Raw genomic sequence first — 18,745 nt, 5'->3', positions numbered from 1 at the left:
ATGTTTGGGAAGCCCAATAGTCAATCCTACAATACCTACAATAAAACCAACCAAAAATAAATAAATAAATAAATAAATAAGGTTTTGTTTAAAGATAAGTAAAAAATATGTATAATCGAGATTAAATTAGCATTATATACTGTGTATCCCTCTTTTGATACCTCTCTATACTCTAATGGATAATACAAATTGTTACTCTTATTTGTTGCTATTTTGTGATCGCATAAGAAATTTTGAGGACAAAAACAAAATCATCCAATCTTATGATGTTAGTCTTCATAAAATTTTGTAAGTTTGGCGTATAGTATTGTATTGTATACATGTATTTTATTAGCTGTATTTCATTATGGTAGGGCGTATTATATTATAGTGCAGTACGCACAGGCGAAAAACAAAACGGCGTCGCGTGACATAACATTCGACCAAAACTGCTCCGTCTACAGAAACGGGGTGTGAAAGTAGAGTCACTGATAGTCGCGTATCATGGCGATCGATGGAGTCGAATCTCCCTGTCCTCCATGTCAGTCTCCTTCACATTTCAGGTGATGGCTACTACTATTATCTTCAATTTTTTTATATATTTTTTATGATAGCTTTAAAAAAAAAAAAGAAGTAAAAGACAAAATCCTAATTTGTTGTCTTGGCAGTCAACCACGTCACTTCTATGTCGCCGTCGACAGACTCCAGTTCAAAATGGTCTATACGGAGGACTCAATCAATTTAATTGGAAATATTTTAATTTAATGACAATTGAATGGTGAAAATAATAAAATTTATGGCAGGAAACGTTGGTGGAACTATTACATTTAGTCGTGGCTGGGCGGCGGCCGGGCTTGCCAATGATAGTCTGCTGCAGCTCAAGGGACGAGCTTGACGCCGTTTGCTCTGCCGTCTCTAACCTCGCTGACATTTCATTCTCATCTCTGGTAACTACAGTACTAATGAATTTCCTTAAATTTGTTATATGCAAAGAATTCCAATATGCTTCAGTTATTTTATTTTTTATTTTATGGTGTCTGGCTTCCTACGTGTTTGCACATCAAAACTGTTATAATTTTGATAATTCTCAGAGCAGAATTTTTTGGCATGTCTATTGCTGTATTTTCCTGAATTTTTTCTGGTTTAAGATTTTTGGGCTTTGTATTTGAATTTCATTTTAAAAGGTGGCTGCTTCTGAGACACTGTAAGAATGTCGACTCCCGTTAAGAGACGTTGCAAATTGGAATTTTCTATGTTTATTAGTTTTTCTAGTACAGTGAATGCTTGATAAAATAGTTTGCATAGTGTTTCAATATACCAGCACAGTGACCTGGCCGAAACGGAGCGAACGCTGATTTTGGAGGAATTTCGGCATACAGCAATGAAATGGAGCCAAAAAGTCACTGAACAGAGTGGAGATGAAAGTGAAACTGGAAAAGATGAGCATAAGTCTCATATGATTGTTGTGACAGATGCTTGCCTTCCACTTCTTTCTTCTGGAGAATCTGCTATATCTGCTCGTGTTCTGATAAACTATGAATTGCCAACAAAGAAGGTATAATCCTACTCTTCTTCCATGCCTCATTCTGTGATACAACGGCTTGTGTTCTTTTGTTCTACCTGCAGTTTGTTTTTCAGTCGTTATGTGAAATATGTTCCTATCTTTACCTCAGTTAAACTGGTTTGGGTTTGACATTGTCTTCTCCCCCCCCCCCCCCCCCTTGCTTGCAGGAAACATATATAAGGCGCATGACAACTTGTTTGGCAGCAGGTACTTCCTTCAGTGACATTATTTTGTTAGTTTTATAATGCTTTTTGCATTCTACAATAACAACACTTTACCAAGTACAGATGGTAGTGTGATCAATATAGTTGTTGGAGGTGAAGTAGTAACCCTCAGAAGTATGGAAGAAAGCCTTGGCCTTATTGTAGCTGAGGTGCCCATAAATGTAAGTTTGTTGTCACTTCATGCTTTATTATCATTAGATTGGAAAACATAGAGTGAAATGCATATTGCTTTTGACAAAGCAAGGGGAAATTCTTCTACTGTTTTACAAAAAACAATAGAGTGAAATGCATATTACTTTTGACAAAGCAACGGGACATTTACATTTTCTTTTTCTTTTTCTCTTTATTTTTAATTATTTCAAGGGTAAGCTTCAATTCAACCCCTAGTTAGAATGAAAAACTTCACTTTACCCCAAAATATGAAAATCTCAATTTCCCCACCAAATGTCGTTATTTCTCCATTGGTTTTTGGGGTGGGCAAATTACCCAATGTGATCCACCTGGATCGAAAAAAAATTTTCAGGTTCGGATTAGATTCCTATCAGCTTGGGTTGACCAAAAAAAAAAACGAAAATCTAAAAAGTAAAAGACTAAACCTAATTGTAAGACTCACTCACACACACAACACTCATCAAACACACTCACACAGAGATCGCCAACAGCGTGACAGCACACACAGCACAGCAGACTCACCAGACAGCTCACACAGCAGCAGTCACTGACTCACCGATGCAACCGTGCGAAGCCAATCCATCGCAAGTCCGTGATGCGCCGATCTGTGCACCTTGACCACTGCTGCAGCTTGCTCCATCAGACCCCTCGACCACTGCTGCAGCTGCCAGCTTGCTCCACCTCGTACAACAGCTTGCTTCATGGTATATTTGCTTCTTGTTTCTTGTTTATGGGAGAAATGGGTTGATTTGCTTTGCTTTGTTTCCATCGGAACTTAATCCGGATTTTTTATCTGATCCAATCCGATTATGGTTGGATTGGATTGGATCAGATTATAGGTCCGGATTGAGTTCGGATGACCTTTTTCCAACCCGATTAAGCTGAATTCTGGATTGATCCGAACCCGAATTTGCCCACCCCTCATTAGTTTTAATAGCCAAAAGAGTAAAATTGTATTTGTACATTTTCTTAACAGTCACCTAGCTGATAGGAAGTCAAGGCTCTATCTTTTTATATAGGTTAATTTCCACCACACCTAAATGTTTTATCAAATTTCAACACACTTAAACGATTAAATAACATTCACATTTGCACTTAAATTTCTAACTTTTGTTTTTTGTTTTAATTAGTTAACTTTTTAACTGCAGAAGGGTAAAAAAAATAAAAATAAATATTTTTCTTCTTTTAAAAATAAGAAAAATGTGTTCAAATAGGTTTTTAATGGTGTTAGATTATGGTTTAGATTCTTTAAGAGGAAAAAAAAAGGAAAATTTTAATAAATGGGAATTATTATTAAAAATAAGTAAAATAAAAATTTATAATAAATTTAATGTTAATAAAAATAAAAATACAGAAAAAAAAAAAACATTTTCAATTTTTTTCATCTCGTCTACAATAAACAATACAAGAGTAGTCATCCTCAATTTGTTTCATCTAACAAGAAAATAAACAAAAAATCATCTCACAAACAATGGACCAAACAAATTCAACGCAACTCACAAACAACCACCCAAACAACTCTTCACCACATGCAGCAGCCACTTCATCATGCCGTCACGCGCAGCAGCCTCAAATCTTGCACCACCCGCACTCCAATAGCCCAAACCTCACTACCACTCTAGGGTTTGATAATTTTAGGTGAATTATGTTTAGGGATTAGGGTTTGACATTTCATGGTGAGATGCCGCTGCCGCCACTGGTTGCCGCCATTGATGCATATTACCTACTGTAACTGTGAACCAAAAGTAAGGAAGAAGCAAGAAGAAGAAAGAAGAGTAAGAACGAAGATGAAGAAGAAGATTGAAGAATAAACAATGAAGGACACGAATAAAAAAAATGAAGGAAAAATTTTTAAAAAAAGTTAGGTTAATTTTGATGGATGGCATGATTTGTAATTTATTTTAACTAAAATGCTCTAGTCAAGAATGAAAATATTTCTTATTTCTTTTAGGCCTACTAAGTACTAACTCACTTTTCATTGCCAATATTTAATTTGATTGCTTTTTACCTATTCTTCTTAATTTCAAGGATCAAATCATATTTTGGTTGGAAAAAAGTAAACTAATTAATTAATGATTTATCTTTCATAAGGGGCTTCCATTAATAAAATCATCTTTGTCATCTAATTGAAAATATGCCAACCTCAGGAGAGTAAAGAAAAAATTACCCTTTCTAACCAGATGAAAATGTTAGTTTGCATGTTCAGTTAGGTCAAGCACATTCTCGTGCTTTACTAAGTCAACTGGTAAAAATAACAACATTTGGGGAGTAAATTGAGGTTTCATACTTTTAGGTGGTAAATTGAAATTTATTATTCTAACTACGGGGTGAATTGAAGTTTACCCTTACTATAATGAATACAGCTGTGAATACACAAAAATCATTTTATCATACCTCCTTTCTCCATTGGAAGTCCTTTTATGGATGGTTTTCAGAACCTCTATTTTTTGAATCCTTTTTCAGTCACATATATGATGTCTCTAAGAAGTGTGACTTGCTTAAGATATTGCCCATGTTGCAGATTTCTGAAATTTTGTGATATTGCTCGTCTTCTACAATATCAAAAGAACATTAGAGGTGTTGATCCTGCTTTTGATACAGATACTGTATGAGTAGCTTTAATGCTGTTGAAATTTCATGTCAAGACTTTCATCTAAATTTTATAAATGTATCCTTTTGGACTTTTCGGCTTCAGCTTCAACGGTAGACTGCATGGTCTATATGGATGAGTCTAATAGCATGCTTAAGAGTGCAGTGGAATAAAACTCTTCTGCTTGTTTTTTTGAGAAACATATTCAATCTTGATAATGTATGTGATATTAGAAATTGTACCAGAAGTTTAGCATGCCATGAGGAAATAAATGCTGAAATTTTGTTCCATTCACTAGAAGTTTGGCAGGAACTTCCTGTTGGTTTAATGAGTTGACGTTTGCCATCCCTCCCAAATCCTTATCAAACCCCATTCCTTCATACACTCCACTAGAATTTTTAACACTGATATCTCAAACCCCCGGGTGTTGCTTCTCGACTTCTGTTTATTGCTGCTAAAAAACTAATCCCTACAATGGTGGTGTTGTTGCTCATAAATTCTAGATTAAACCATACACCAAATTTTTTGACGTTTGCCTCTTGTTTTTTCAACTTATTGTGGGTACTAGAAATAGTTACTATTGTTGATAGAAGAAGATTTTGGGGGGAAAAAATGTTTGAAAATAATGTACAACTATGCTATGGCTCCCGTTTGCCTCCATTTTGTGATTATTATAGAATCCACACTCAAATCTTTTTGTCTTGGTTTCTCTGCATCTTCAATTTGTTCTGTTTATTTATTGTACGAATTTGTCTCACTCTTTTCTATGGGCATTTTCAGTTATTGTTCACGTTGAGGTTAAAATTGTAAATGCAAATATGAAGGGTTTTATAATAATTTTTAAGGGGTGTCAAAGGGTCAACACATGATTCAAGCCCAACCTAAGGTGCATGAAAAACTAGAATCCAAGTTTTGATCAAATCAGCTCGCTGTCTAATTCATGTTTTTAAGAATGTCAAATTCTGAATTGTAGCGCTTTGTTTGTGTACAGAGTGCAAACTTTCATAAACGGATTTATGAATCCTTTTTCCATTCATTATAAATCCTAGATGGTTGGTGCATTTACTAATCAATAATTGTAATGATATGGAATCAAAATGGACCGAATTCTTGATGAAGAATGGAATCATAATAAATTGTTTACTTTATTTGTACAAATTGAAATCGAAATAATTGTATTGCCATTGAATTTTTTTTTTTTATATATATAAGCTATTGTTGTGTTACTTTATACTATAATCAAAATGAATTATTGTAAGTCGCTAAGATAACTTTAGTTTATTATTGTGATTATTTATTATAATAGCTGTTATTATTACAATTATTATAAAAAAATCATTATTATTATTACTAATTATTATAATATAGTAGTGCTAATCATTTTAATTATTATTGTTGTCGTTGTTTTTATTACTATTAAATGAGTAAAATTAATTTAATTTTCATTAAGTATTTAAACATTAATTCATTCCTCATTCTCATTCCCGCATTCTCCATAAAAATGAGATTTAAATTCATTATTCTCAAATTTGTGAAGCCCGATCCAATTTATTTTGGCTCCTTCATGTTTTTAACAAATAAACACTATCAATGATTTTATTCTCCATTCTCATTTCTCAATCCCATGAATAAATATGTATTATCAATATGAAAATGCTGAAAACGTACTATGCTTCTATGTAAAAAATTTCAAAAATCAGATGGATGGATTTATCCTTGAGGCTCACATAAATAATTTTTTTTTGGTGGAGTCAACAATCAAGTAGGCTTCTCGGAAGAGTCAATAATCCTTGGTCCCCGCATCAGGCCCATTAACCGGCTAGTTGCCGGACTGTCTGTGCAGATATGAAAATTTTTGGCGTCAACCGAATGAAATCAACTATCGTCAATTGTGATATCAAGAACAGAAGATTATTTCTGAATTCTGATAACGAGATGGGCAGATCAACTCTCCCAAAGAATGTTTCGATGCATTTAATACTGTCCAGTAGATTTTAAAACCACTAACTATGAATTAGAAGTTTAAATAAGTTAGTTTGTTCAAACATTAGGAGAAATCAGTTCAATTAGATGCACTTATAATTACCATTTAGATGGAAAATAAATCCAACTTGCAGAATAAATTTGCAAAATAAACAAAGCCGCGAAGCACGTCCCTATCAAGTCCATCTATGTCGGAACGTAACTCACTCATAATTCATTTGTGTTCTTGCTAGCTGCTACCAAGAAACAAAGGAAATCTTCTAAATCTTTTATTCTAAATTCAACTCTAGGTCTTGACAAATTACTTTTGCGTTTTACAAAGTCCTTTAAATCCATTTGTGTACTTTTTTGTTTTTTTCAAAATTTGAAAAAAAAAAAATCAATACTTCACTCCAAAGACCGACGCTTGAAGAAGAATTGAACCAAGCAATCCGCACAAGGTGCCTCCTCCAATTCTCATTGCCCTCTCAGTCTTCACCGATAGAGGCACGAATACAAAGCATGAAAAGCAAAGTGAAACCAAGTAACAGTCCCTTTGTGCATATTTTGCATTGTCATGGTGAGATGAAGGATACATTCCCTCTCTTGAAGCAAGTTGCTTTAAGATCTAAGATCTTATGATGAAGGATACATTCCCATCAATGTGATGGGAACTGGTAATAAGGAAGCTTGTAATTGAAAAAGAAGATAAGAGGTTGCTTCAAAGCTCAATGTTTGACCAAACTTTAGGTGAAGCAACCCAAAGCTAGCCAGGTGAATTAAATATATAGATTTTGATTACTTCTATTTGTTTGTGTTTAAATTTGAACATTTGAATTTTACTGGAATGGACTTTAGATGCATTGATTTTAAGTTTTTATAAGATAATTCTTAGTGTATAAGCTTTAATGTAAATTAATGAGTAGGTTGGTGGGGTCTGAGAATGAAATTTTTCCTAATTAATTCACTTTATAAATTCGACCGAAAATTAACAGAATAAGATCTTAGATCTAAATTGAAAAATGTAAAATACATATAATATTGTCGATTCTGAATTTCAAAATAATTTTATACATTACTCATATGTATTGTGTATTTAATTGTTAATTGTTAAATTAACGTATGTCTTATCATGATTAAGAGATCACATTTATTAAATGGTAACGATCCCAATTTAAGCATTTGTGAGTGGACCTAGACCAAGCCCAGGACGTTGAGCCTGCTTATACAGCGCATTGAATTAAAATGTTAAGCCCGGAAATGGAATCGCCATTAATGTCTAATTTACACGGTTGGGGTTTTAGGAAAACAAACCAAATTGGCAAGTAGTTCGAGGTCCTAATTCCTTGCCTTGTAGGTTCTATCTTCTACCGAAAGAGGAAGAAGAAAAGTAACATAAAAGTCACTCGTGGTACGCCGCCGTACTAATCATACCCCACGCTAGGAAAGCTTTTTAATTCATTTTTTTTATTAGTTACCCTCTGTGATTATTCAAGAGCTTGTATAAATAATTTTTTGCCCAGTGATAGATGATGAGTTTGTTCGACTTTCAGACTATATATATTGTGGATGGCTGTTTAACTACTAACTACAAGAACAAATAATATAAACAAAAAGGTTTGAGACTTTGAACATTTGGATATGGGAAAAGAGCGGATTCAATTTACCAGTCACACTGCTTAAAAGAAGAAGTTATATTATTATGTACGTACGTATGTATGACTTTCTTTCTTACTCAACACACAAAAAAAAAAAAAAAAAAAAAAAACATAATTCAGTCAAGATTGAATGTTTAATGCCGTAAGTTTTAAGCTAATTACCAGAACTCTCGTAGAATTATAAAAGATTGTACTACTACCAAATAATGGATCCGGAGGACGATAGCCAATTGCAAACTCTCAAACTCTCAAACTATCATTATTATGAGAGGAAAATACAAGAGAGAGTTGGCGGAGGGGGAGGGAGGCCATGTGAGATGGGACTGAAAATGGAGAGTACACGCTAAAGACCAAAACCCAGAAAGCATTTCGCAATTCGCACTGGACTCTGGCTTCGGCCCCACTCCCCCAGTCAAGTCCTCATTCATTCAATGTGTTTTTTGACTGGTCCTCGTTTTGATCTTTGAACGCACACCCTCTCCTCGGAATTCGACACGTGTCAATACGCCATTTGCGCGACCTCTTTGACAAAGGCTTTTAACCATGTGAGTGACAACCCATGTCCTTTTGGTCCAAGTTAAACCCGATGTCCTTCTCTGTCCCTCGCTCTCACGTGTGCGTGTGTTTCTTTCTTTCTTTCTTTCTTTTTTTTTTAATTAATTTTAATATATTACATATATTGCAATTTAATCATGATTAAGTAGAGAGATTGCACGCAAAAAACTTCAAATCCAAATGTACAGTAGATCTCGTTGATTCAAGTCTCCAGACCTTAGCCTTGCCAACGGAATACTCTATATTTATATATATATATATATATAATTAATTAATTATATCTAGATAGTTATGATAAGTTAAACAAACTTAAGTATATATCAACCCCCAGCATTGCACGTTAAATAAACATAACGGGCATTAGATTAAGAGTTGCATCGCTCTCCCACCAACTGTTCTATTCGCTGCATGTGGACTGAAAGTTAAAACTGTGAAAGTTAAAAGTACCCATCATTTCCTAAAAAAGATAGCGTACTGGAAATGATAAAACTCTGTGCATTCAAAGATGCTCAAGCATCGTCCATCTGAAAACCTCAGTCCTGTTTAAGAAAAGCCTTGCCCTATTTCACTAGGGAGGTGGCAACCCGCAACCACTTTTTCTCCCTAATTAACACACACTTTCTCTCTTATTTTTATATACATCTGAAAGTATATTAAGTTGAAAAAAAAAATATAGAAACATTATGTATCAAAGATTATGTTATAAAACGATACTCAGGATAGTCTCAAAGCATTTTCAAATGACTTTTTTTTACAGATAATCGTTAATGGTGGACAATCCCACCAAATGTATACATGATAAAGATAAATTCTAACTTAACTAAGTTATTTGTTACAAAATTTTCTTCTTGAAAGGCATAGGAGGAGCACTCTTAAAAATAATTAAATTACAAAAATTAATCCATTTATTACAATTAATTGCACATGGAAAAGCAAAACTTGGATTGTAAAGACAAGACTGCACAACAGTTAAATAAGTCACTGTCTAGCCAAACGTATTGCCACCCTCTATACGTTGCTTCCTCAGGCTTCAATAGCCACAATTATGCCAAAAATCTCAGCATAAAAATAGTGCTTCATAGCCCAAGACTTAAAAGTTCTCTTCATACTTGTTTCTTAATAGAATTGGATAAACTTGTTTATGATTGGAAAAAGGAACATCTTTTTGAGGGTTTTATCAGATCACTTAAAAAAGATAAAAGAGTTGTTCACGTGCCCCACGTGATTTCTCATAGCCGAAAGCTAATAAGTTCCTCATTCATTATCACAATTTGTTTCGACATTCCTCGCTCAGTACTATCGACCAAAAAACACACCTCAATGCCCTTGATTAGTGCTTGTTTAGAAGTAGGATTTTCATCCAAAGCCTATGGATTGGGGGCCTAAAATCATTAGGTTAAAATTGAAAGATTTAAACTCAAACAACTAGAAACACCAAGTTTTACGATGGTGACCGAGGGTTGTAGCCCCCCAGGACTAGGATTAGGAAACTCAGCATCGTAAAAATGTAAGACTTGCGAGCTTAAACATACAATTTACGTATCCGAAACCTGATATCCCTACTAACTATTAATACCCCAAACCAGTGATTGTGAAAGATAATGATTATTCTGCTTTGTGTGTGTGTGTGTGTTCGTTTTGTTTTGTTTTTAAGATTAAAAAGAAAAAAAAAAAGATAAGGAAGAGAACACACTAATAGAACCCCTGGTCACGTGGTCTCTTTGATCCGTCGGCATCGACAGCTCATTCACTGATCATTTACTTACAAGTCAAAGGCGAGTCAAACCCCAGGGCAAAGCCTATGCATGCCACCCTCCAGTTCTTGTTCCTCTTCTCTCACTCACTGGCAACTCTGTCACTGTGCCTCTCTGTCACCATTTTTTTTTAAATTATTATTATTATTAATCTTGACTCAAAAATCATTAAAAGCATGCATTTACCTCTTTAAAACCCCCATACCCCCATCCTTTAAATGTCACTGCTGTTGCTTTCCACGCCAGCAATAGAAACTGTTGCCACCTCCCTCAATCTGCATCTGCGTTGCCCTTGCCTTCAAAAGATCAATTACGTTACGTTACACTCTCTCATTTCATTACCATCCATACAATAACTATATTATATATATCTAGTTGATTTCATTTATTCAATCACTGCACTGTGTCCTTACATTAATGATCCTCATCTTTAATTTGTTTGACCCCACTTGTAAATATTTTTAAATTATGATCTCTTTTATGTCACAGCGTTTATATAAATGTGTATTGATTGTTGGTAAGTTTGTAAAACGAGCGTGCTGCGTACACATGCTTTTGATTTAATCACTGCTTTTTTACTATTCTGGTGAAAAGGTAATTCATTGTTGCACCAAAATAGTAAAAAAAAAAGGAGCTCCAGTTCATTGTACCATCCGATTTTTGGCTGTTGGATTTTGCATGCTTATAATCTGCATGGAATCTTATCATTATGGCTTCTAGCCCTAGCCACATTGTCTAAAATATATAGGGAATTATTTCTATTTGTTTTAAAATAAAATAAATCCAGTGTGGGAACACTAAATTTACACTGACAGATTAATAAGTTTTCATTTGTATTTGACAACTTCTTGGAATCTTCGTAGTATAAGTTTTCCACCATTTGAGAAACAAGAAGCAGAAGGGGATTGTTTGTTTCTAGTTCTTGAAAAGAGAGTTGAACTTGTTTACTATATGATAGTAGTATTTTCTTTACTCTAGTGGAGGGGAAAAGAGTGTTTCTTGGTAACTTCGCTTGAGTCCAAATGAAAGTACCAGAATTCTGTAAAAAAAAAGCTTTGAGACTGTATCTTCAAAACTAGTCATCATTGACTGCCATTACCATGTCATGACAAAACATCACATCATGGGCATATTATATTGTGACACGCATGTTCAATTCAAAACAACCATACACCTATTATATGTCTCTCGGCAAACTTGCTAGCTGCCTTCTCTCTCTCTCTATCTCATTTTACATATAAGTGCAAGCATCTACTTGGTAAGTTGCAATAGTGAATGAAGAGGGTCCCTTCTAGAATTTGTTAGGGTTTCTTCTGGTCTTTCTTTCGGTACTCTTTCTAAACTTTTCTTTCTTTTTTTCTATGTCGTTTTGAAATCTCATGGCATGCTTAGACATGTATAACTCCGAGCACAAAGGTCTTATGAGCCCAAGAATCTCCTTCTCCAATGATTTTGCTGAGTCTCAGCACATTATCAAGCAAGAGAGGAGCTCAAGAGAGGCTGCTCCAGTGTCCTCAGACTTTGAATTCTCAGTGAGTAACTACTCAATGATGAGTGCTGATGAGCTCTTCTTCAAAGGTAAGCTTTTGCCATTTAAAGATAACGGCAACAACCAAATGCAGAGGACTTTGAGAGAAGAGCTTCTTATTAATGATGACAAAGATGATAATGAACTTTCATTGAGGCCCCCGAAAGGTTCTTCTACTAGGTGGAAGGGCTTTCTCGGTCTCAAAAGATCTCACATTGGTTCCAAGAAAGCTGAAAAGAGTGATGGCTATGTTGAGAAAGTTGCTCATGAAAGTAAAAAGTCTATTTTTGCTCACGAGGAGACCCGTGTTAGCAAGACTTCACAGGTGAGAGTGAGAGAATGCGAATAGCCAAACCTCTTGTTATTTTCTCTCTTGAAGATTTTGTTTTGTTTATGACTCCACTCATTTTATTATTTCGTGTTGTTTTGCAGGAGCTTTGGAGCGAAGGAGGGTCAAGTTGCAGGGACGTGGAGATTGGAATATAGTACAATTGTTTAAGGTGGTGTAGAGATGTGGTGGGGCAATTTTAATTTTTCCTTTAAATTTTTTTTTTTTTCTTATTTGGGGAAAACGGGGTACCATTTTCTTCTCTTTTTAGCGGAGGTTCGGGTAATTTTAGGGTCGTAATTTGTACTAGTGGATTGGGTTCAACTCGGATTCACCTTCTTTTTTTTAGCTTGTTTCGTTTTGGAGACTCACTACTATTTGAATGATCTGTTTAGATCTATTAGAAGTTGGCGTTTGGCTGTTCTTTTGTACAAATTGTTTGCAGTTGAAGAACTTCTTCTGTACCACGTTGGCTACTAATTGATGAATTTGTCGTCTTTATCTTTATCTTGCTTGGATCTGTTGGAAGTTTTCTTGACTTGAATCTATTTGGAAATGAATAACTCTCCGACTTTAGGACATGGGAAAGCAAACTCTTGATGACTCATGACTTTAGAATTTTTATTCTATTAATTTTTTTTGCTAAGCTAATTGATGCAGGTGTTAGTTACTGTCATTTGTGTTTTATATTACTTAAATCTTGAGTGCAACAAAAAGACACAAGATAGAGGTTGTATGTGGGGATAGCTTGAAATGCAGTCGGCATTCTTACTACATCTTGTGGCAATGATGTGTCCAATTGATGTTAATGGACAATGACAAACCACATTTGCAAACTCATGAGAGTCTGAGGAAGGTGCTACCAAGAAGATCCAGTTTTGGAAACAAGCTCACACAAAATGTCAACAATTTTTTCCATACGTGGCTCATTTGAAATCACTGAAGATCAAGTTTTTACAAACAAAATATAAAATTCAAAATAGTAACGGTTTCTTTCATATATGGCTCTGTTGAAACAGAGGCTATACAAAAGGAATCCTAAATAATCTGAAATCACTTGAATCCATCATCAGCTTTATGTTACACCCCTTCCACATCCTGCGAGAAATGCGGTCAAAAAATCTTCAAGCATTTCTTAATCTTCGAAAACTATTGAGATCAATCTTGATCTCCATCTCATCCCTGGATGCCAAGGTTCTTTTATGCGAATTTGCAACCATGAAGGGATCTCACGCCCCACTTTTTGTACAGCCAACTTCTTCTGACAGGTTGGAGAACTGTCGCAAAATGTAAGGGACACGACGAGAAAAAGAACAACAAAGTCTATATTACATTCGAATCCTTAAAACACACTAAACAGCTGGTAATGGCTGATGTTTTTGCAAAGATACTAAGCGATGCTACAACTACCTAGCAATCCTGTGTCAGATCTACCACATGAAAACAGGTTCACCTCGTTGCTATTTCAAGTTACAGAGGAGTCATTAATGATGATACACAAGAAAAAAAAGGATTGACCAACGGTAATTTAAAAAAAAAAATTTAACAAAAAATTATTAGGCACATAACAACTAGAACGTCACCATGGAGCGTTTGCCACTTCTCGGAACTTGAGCTCATAGCTCTCAGCTGAGGACTTCAGACTTGAGATTTCTGCATCAAACCTCTGCCAAGCACCTTTCAATTCCACGAGCCTTGCTTCAATATTTCTTATCTCATCTTGCGTCTGAGATTGTTGAGCTTTAGCTTCTATATACCTCCTTGTGTCCTCGGCACCTTCTGATTCAAAAGCTAATCTCTGAAGCCGGCGTAGGCGAGCACGTAAGAAGCCGACACTCATGCCCAAAAGCTCAAAGGCTTTCAGAGTCTTGTCCCACATAGCAAATTCATCACGGGATGTAGTAAACTTGCAAGCTCTCAAGGCATCTGCAATGTTGACGATTTCAGAAATAGTTCCAACAATCAACTTGAAATTGATACCCTGTGCAAGATTCTCATGAAGGAATGCATTCTGACTACAGCAAAGCTTGTAGTAGTTACACCGAATATCTTCAGGGAGCTCAGAATCTACAACCAGTCCATCTACCAGGATGTTGAAGTTGTCTAAACTCGTGACATCTTTAAACTGAACAGGAGGTGTTGATATTTTGAAACCTTCCAGAACTTCTGAGCCAACCTCTTCACTGTCATTTTCAGATTGCTCTGCTGGTTGTCCAAGATTAGAGGCTGACCTTCCCTGGACAGATTTTTTGTTCTTCTTTTGGACAACTGCTAATGGTAGAGACTTCTTGCGTTTCTTCTTTGTGTTTTGATTAGTCACTACGATTGGTTCTCCATTGTCTATTTCAAGTTCAGCTATAACATCCCAGGGCAATGGAAGATGCATAAGTAACATAAAGATGGTAGAGACCTTATGACATGTAAGCAGATATAAAAGACACCAAAAATAAACAAAATAAAACAAAAGCTTGCCTGTATCATTTTGCTTTGAAGGAGCATCCAAATTTAGAAGGCCAAGAGCCCCATCCACCTCAGTAAAATCATTGGCCCTTATTATGTACACCTACAAAAGAAATATAGGTAATATTATGGACAAATAATGCTTCTAGATGCATAAAATATAGACAACACTCAAAATGGAGCTTGAATATTCACCATCACATAAAAATATTTTGTCAAATTTCAGCCTCTCTCTCTTCTTCTCTAGAACAAACCCCAAAACCCTTTACTAAATACAATTTATACAAATCACCATGTAAAAGGTTTCCAACTGTATCAAAGCAGAAATTCACACCTGTTCGAGCATGGACCCAATGACAAAAAATTTAACATAGACTTTGGACCAAACATACAATCTTCAAAGCTGCCCACCCTGGCATCAAGGACCTAGAACGATTTCAATGGATTAAGTTAATGCTTCCACGGCTTCAAATACATCGAGATGATTTTTCTGGAGCTTGGACTAAGCATATAGGTGCAGCAGGTTTTAATAAATATTCTGAAATATAGCCTTCACCAGCACCCCGGAAACTGAAGGTACTATGTCTGAAAAAGATTTCTACAACACAAAAGTATAGTTCTGATTAATCTACCAATACATTCACCAATCAGCCATCCGTGACATAGAATCACTGACTTCATCTTTAGGTAATATTCCTAAGATTGTATTTCTTCGCATCAGCTTATCTAAGACGAGAGAGAATTTGAGTTGAGAAATCCCTAACCTCCATGACAGTAAACTGCAAGAGATATGCACAATAGTTCATCCCCTTGTTATCCAAACTTTTAAACTATTCCCACACTTTCTAGAGCAATCACAAAGAGCTTAAATGAAAATTGCTTGCCTTAAATCCCATCAACTGTCTTTTTAAGATCTTGTAAAGAGAGAGACAAATACATAGACAATGCACTCCCACTCTGAAAGTGATTGAACTATTTTCAACCTTATAAACTATTTAACCAAAGAAAGAAACAAATACGTCTTTCTTCTTTTCTTCACCAGAATCAATTGTCTGGAAGTAGAATACCAGAACTTCTCCTATTCATTACCCATATAGAACAATGAAATCTCCAAAACTTCTCAAGTAATTTCAAATCTTTGATGAAAATCATTTTCATAATCCCCACATTCAAATGCATAAGGTTGATATGTAAAAGAAATTTGATGATCTGATGCTAGAAACTTATACAGGAAAAGAGCTGGGTTTTTTATCCCAACTCGTGGTGGACACACTTGACCCTCATGCAAATTTCCATGTGAAAGTGAAATGATAAGATAAGTAACCACTTAACACATATGCAATTTGTAATGATGCCGCATCATGTCACATAAGTAGAAGGACAAATTTTTTTGTAAGTATAGCATTATTGTTCACATAAACAACAGAGAAATTACTTAGGCCACCACCTTAAGTTTTAGAGGTGCAATTAACTGAAAGACCAAAACATCTCCCTCAACCAAATTGTGTGCAGTGGAAAATTGTCTCCAACCAGCACTCAATCCCGTCTTTTCAGCAAAATATTTTGCCGTGTACTGGATTCCAGATTCATCTTCCAAAACCACAGAGGTATCCTTATCTGGTAAATGTGACTTACAGAAGTATCCAGGAAGCCCCTGTCAAAAAATAAATAAATAAATAATCATCATATATGATTGTAACTCGCAGAAAGCTGTGGTTCCCCAACACAATACCATTAGCCACCTTAAAATGTACATATATAACAGAACTCACCATCCAGAAACAGCTAGCCACATGTGATCTAACCATAGATTTGGCAAAACTAGGGAACTGAGGCTCTAGATTGGATTGAACCTCTTCTGCCCTAATCATAGCAGGAGACTTGGGTTCAACGGGAGAACATTTCCCATCAACCACATCCTTATTTTTCTTAGAGCTGCAAATTAAACACAGGACCATTCATTTAGTCATAAATCAAATCAAATCCAATCCACAGTAATATTAATAAAAAAACTGTTCACCAACCTCTTAGTCTTCCCTCCTCCTCTAGAATCAGGCTCAACCTGTTCGAGTTCATAATTTTTTTTCTATTAAAACAATTTAGCAGCTCAAGAATAAAATAAAATGCTAATAATGTTGTTTGAGGTTAAGAACGATAAAGGCAGCTTACGGTTCCCGGAACGGAGGTGACCGATGTGTCAGGTGGACTCTTCTTCAGCTTTAATATAATCTTTCCTTTCTTCTTCGACGGCTTCATTGGCTCATCCTGTTATTATTTCTCAACAGTTCCAGTATTAAACAAAACGGAATTCAAAATTGAAACCTAATAGCTAGAAATCTGTGTAAGAGCAATATGCGTATGTATACATGAATTACGAGATCTTAGAGATAAAATAGAGAAAGAGAACAACCGCGGAGAATATGGTCTTAGGTTTGCGCTTGCGCTTGGGCTTGGAAGAGGCGGGAAGCAGGGAGAGCTGCGCGATTGTAGCTTCTTCGTCGTCTGTTGGTCTTGCTGCTTCCGAGCGATGCGACGTCGTGTTGACGTGCTCGTCTACCACTTCTTTCTTGACTTCCAGTTCCAGATCCATTTTTCAGCAATGGAGATGAAACAATGGACGAGCCCAAAATTCACGGTACTACTGTGGAATTAAGAAGGGACGAGGGATAATAAGGATAATAAAGTAAGAAGCCAGAGCCGAGCCTGAGTCCGAGACCGAGAGGGATGCGAGAAAACGATGCAATACTACGAAACCATATATGCCGATACCATACGATGGGACTTTAATTCTTTTTTCTTTTCTCTTTTTTTTTTCTTTTTCCTTTTTTTTTCTCCTTTATAAATTAATTTATGTCTAAATACGAACAATCAAATTTTAACAAAATTAAATTTGTTTCCTTTTACTGAGTTATGGTATGACCTCATGTGGCTTTTCAAAAGATCAAACAGAGAGACAGAAGAATTTCTAGTAATCTTCTAGGAATATTGGGTTTTTTAATGCTTAATTAACTCAGCCAACATTAAAATTTTCAAATTCCATCAACAATTAACAATCATAGAAATGCCCAACTGCACATGCAATCGTACTAATAAAAATACGGTTACAGCTGAAATGCAAACAATTACTAAAAGCTTTTTTTTTTTTCCTTTTACAAATAAAATATGGCGATAGATAAAATCGATCGAATCCACTCCACAGGCTACGCCTAGAGTTACAGGTAGAAGAACTGCAGCAACTACAGCGTTACTAGTGTCATCGAAATTGCTAGGGAAAGCTATGAAGGTACCCTTTTAATCTGTTCCCACAAAGACTTTAATCGCATAACTAAGAACAAAGATGAGGAAACAGGTAAGGTTCGACTCCGACGTAATAAATTTTGTGACTGTAAATAAATAAAATTTATGTAGGTCACGAATTGCATGCCGATGGCTGAAAAACAAATGCTTAGTGTCGGGTGTGTGACGAAGATTTTTTTTCTTTTTCTTTTTTTCTTTTTTTTTTCCAATAAGCAGAACCAAATCGTATGGATATTACAACTATTAGCAATTCAATTATATACCCAATCTATTTCCAATAAATAAATTGACCGTAACATCCATAATTCCCGAATTTTTATCCCTGTGACAATATTAAGCAACCGTACCTCATTTTTCTCCTTTTTCTACAACCTATTCCCAACTTCTTTCGGCAATCGCAATGTAGGTTTTGTTGGGTATGAGTGTAGTCTAATTATGCCACGTCCTTTCACTTTTCATCGAGACAATAACAAAAAGGGCGGGCGTGTTTGGCACTCCTGGTGACGCTGCATTAGAATTTTGCATTCTATTAAAATAATACTATATCATATTTGGTTTTTATCGGACATTGTATTACATAGAATCATAATGCGGCAACACCCGCATAAACTAAACCTGCGGGTTTGCTTAGAATCTAAAAGGACAAAGCACAAAAAATTAAACAACTTGTGAAAT

The 18,745-nt window shown here is 35.4% G+C and overlaps 3 protein-coding genes across 6 annotated transcripts; 2 read left to right on the top strand and 1 right to left on the bottom strand.

Annotated features, from left to right (window-relative positions):
- Positions 1 to 398: 398 nt before the first annotated feature.
- On the top strand, positions 399 to 4,994 carry LOC18036654 (eukaryotic initiation factor 4A). Of its 4 annotated transcripts, none has more exons than XR_002904718.1 (7): positions 399 to 542; positions 648 to 696; positions 783 to 926; positions 1,301 to 1,534; positions 1,711 to 1,750; positions 1,831 to 2,642; positions 3,592 to 3,898. XR_002904718.1 is itself a non-coding variant. In XM_006425812.2 (7 exons), the coding sequence occupies exons 1-7, from the start codon at positions 484 to 486 to the stop codon at positions 4,475 to 4,477; spliced, it is 642 nt and encodes a 213-aa protein (XP_006425875.1). In that variant the 5' UTR covers positions 399 to 483; the 3' UTR covers positions 4,478 to 4,994. The 4 variants fall into 4 exon arrangements, 3 of the variants coding, with proteins under 3 accessions (XP_006425875.1, XP_024037170.1, XP_006425878.1); XM_006425812.2 differs by lacking the exon at positions 3,592 to 3,898 and adding an exon at positions 4,460 to 4,994 and having other exon boundaries at positions 1,831 to 1,928; XM_024181402.1 differs by having other exon boundaries at positions 1,831 to 1,928.
- Positions 4,995 to 11,676: 6,682 nt separating this feature from the next.
- LOC18036640 lies at positions 11,677 to 12,803 on the top strand. The gene is made up of 2 exons (XM_006425809.2): positions 11,677 to 12,310; positions 12,418 to 12,803. The coding sequence occupies exons 1-2, from the start codon at positions 11,837 to 11,839 to the stop codon at positions 12,469 to 12,471; spliced, it is 528 nt and encodes a 175-aa protein (XP_006425872.1). The 5' UTR covers positions 11,677 to 11,836; the 3' UTR covers positions 12,472 to 12,803.
- An 815-nt stretch (positions 12,804 to 13,618) lies between these two features.
- Positions 13,619 to 17,586, bottom strand: LOC18036633 (B3 domain-containing protein Os01g0234100). Its single transcript, XM_006425807.2, has 7 exons — positions 17,184 to 17,586; positions 16,943 to 17,038; positions 16,798 to 16,835; positions 16,546 to 16,708; positions 16,221 to 16,427; positions 14,786 to 14,876; positions 13,619 to 14,668 (listed from the first exon to the last, which is right to left on the bottom strand). Exons 1-7 carry the CDS (start codon positions 17,361 to 17,363, stop codon positions 13,893 to 13,895), a joined length of 1,551 nt encoding a protein of 516 aa, XP_006425870.1. The 5' UTR covers positions 17,364 to 17,586; the 3' UTR covers positions 13,619 to 13,892.
- Positions 17,587 to 18,745: the final 1,159 nt, after the last annotated feature.

The sequence above is a fragment of the Citrus clementina genome, unplaced genomic scaffold (genome assembly GCF_000493195.1).
Source record: "Citrus clementina cultivar Clemenules unplaced genomic scaffold, Citrus_clementina_v1.0 scaffold_7, whole genome shotgun sequence".
Taxonomy (NCBI): domain Eukaryota; kingdom Viridiplantae; phylum Streptophyta; class Magnoliopsida; order Sapindales; family Rutaceae; genus Citrus; species Citrus x clementina.
This window is presented reverse-complemented; position numbering and strand designations above follow the sequence as displayed.

Bases quoted from the DNA above. Each gene is read 5' to 3' on its own strand.
- LOC18036640 (XM_006425809.2), top strand. From the start codon at position 11,837: ATGGCATGCTTAGACATGTATAACTCCGAGCACAAAGGTCTTATGAGC. The intron at 12,311-12,417 runs GTGAGAGTGAGA...GTTGTTTTGCAG, and splicing joins GTGTTAGCAAGACTTCACAG to GAGCTTTGGAGCGAAGGAGG.
- LOC18036633 (XM_006425807.2), bottom strand. From the start codon at position 17,363: ATGGATCTGGAACTGGAAGTCAAGAAAGAAGTGGTAGACGAGCACGTC. The intron at 17,039-17,183 runs GTTGTTCTCTTT...AAATAATAACAG, and splicing joins CTAAGACCATATTCTCCGCG to GATGAGCCAATGAAGCCGTC. The intron at 14,669-14,785 runs GCAAGCTTTTGT...GGGATGTTATAG, and splicing joins TTCAAAGCAAAATGATACAG to CTGAACTTGAAATAGACAAT.
- LOC18036654 (XM_006425815.2), top strand. From the start codon at position 484: ATGGCGATCGATGGAGTCGAATCTCCCTGTCCTCCATGTCAGTCTCCT. The intron at 697-782 runs GTCTATACGGAG...AATTTATGGCAG, and splicing joins ACAGACTCCAGTTCAAAATG to GAAACGTTGGTGGAACTATT. The intron at 1,535-1,710 runs GTATAATCCTAC...CCTTGCTTGCAG, and splicing joins ATGAATTGCCAACAAAGAAG to GAAACATATATAAGGCGCAT.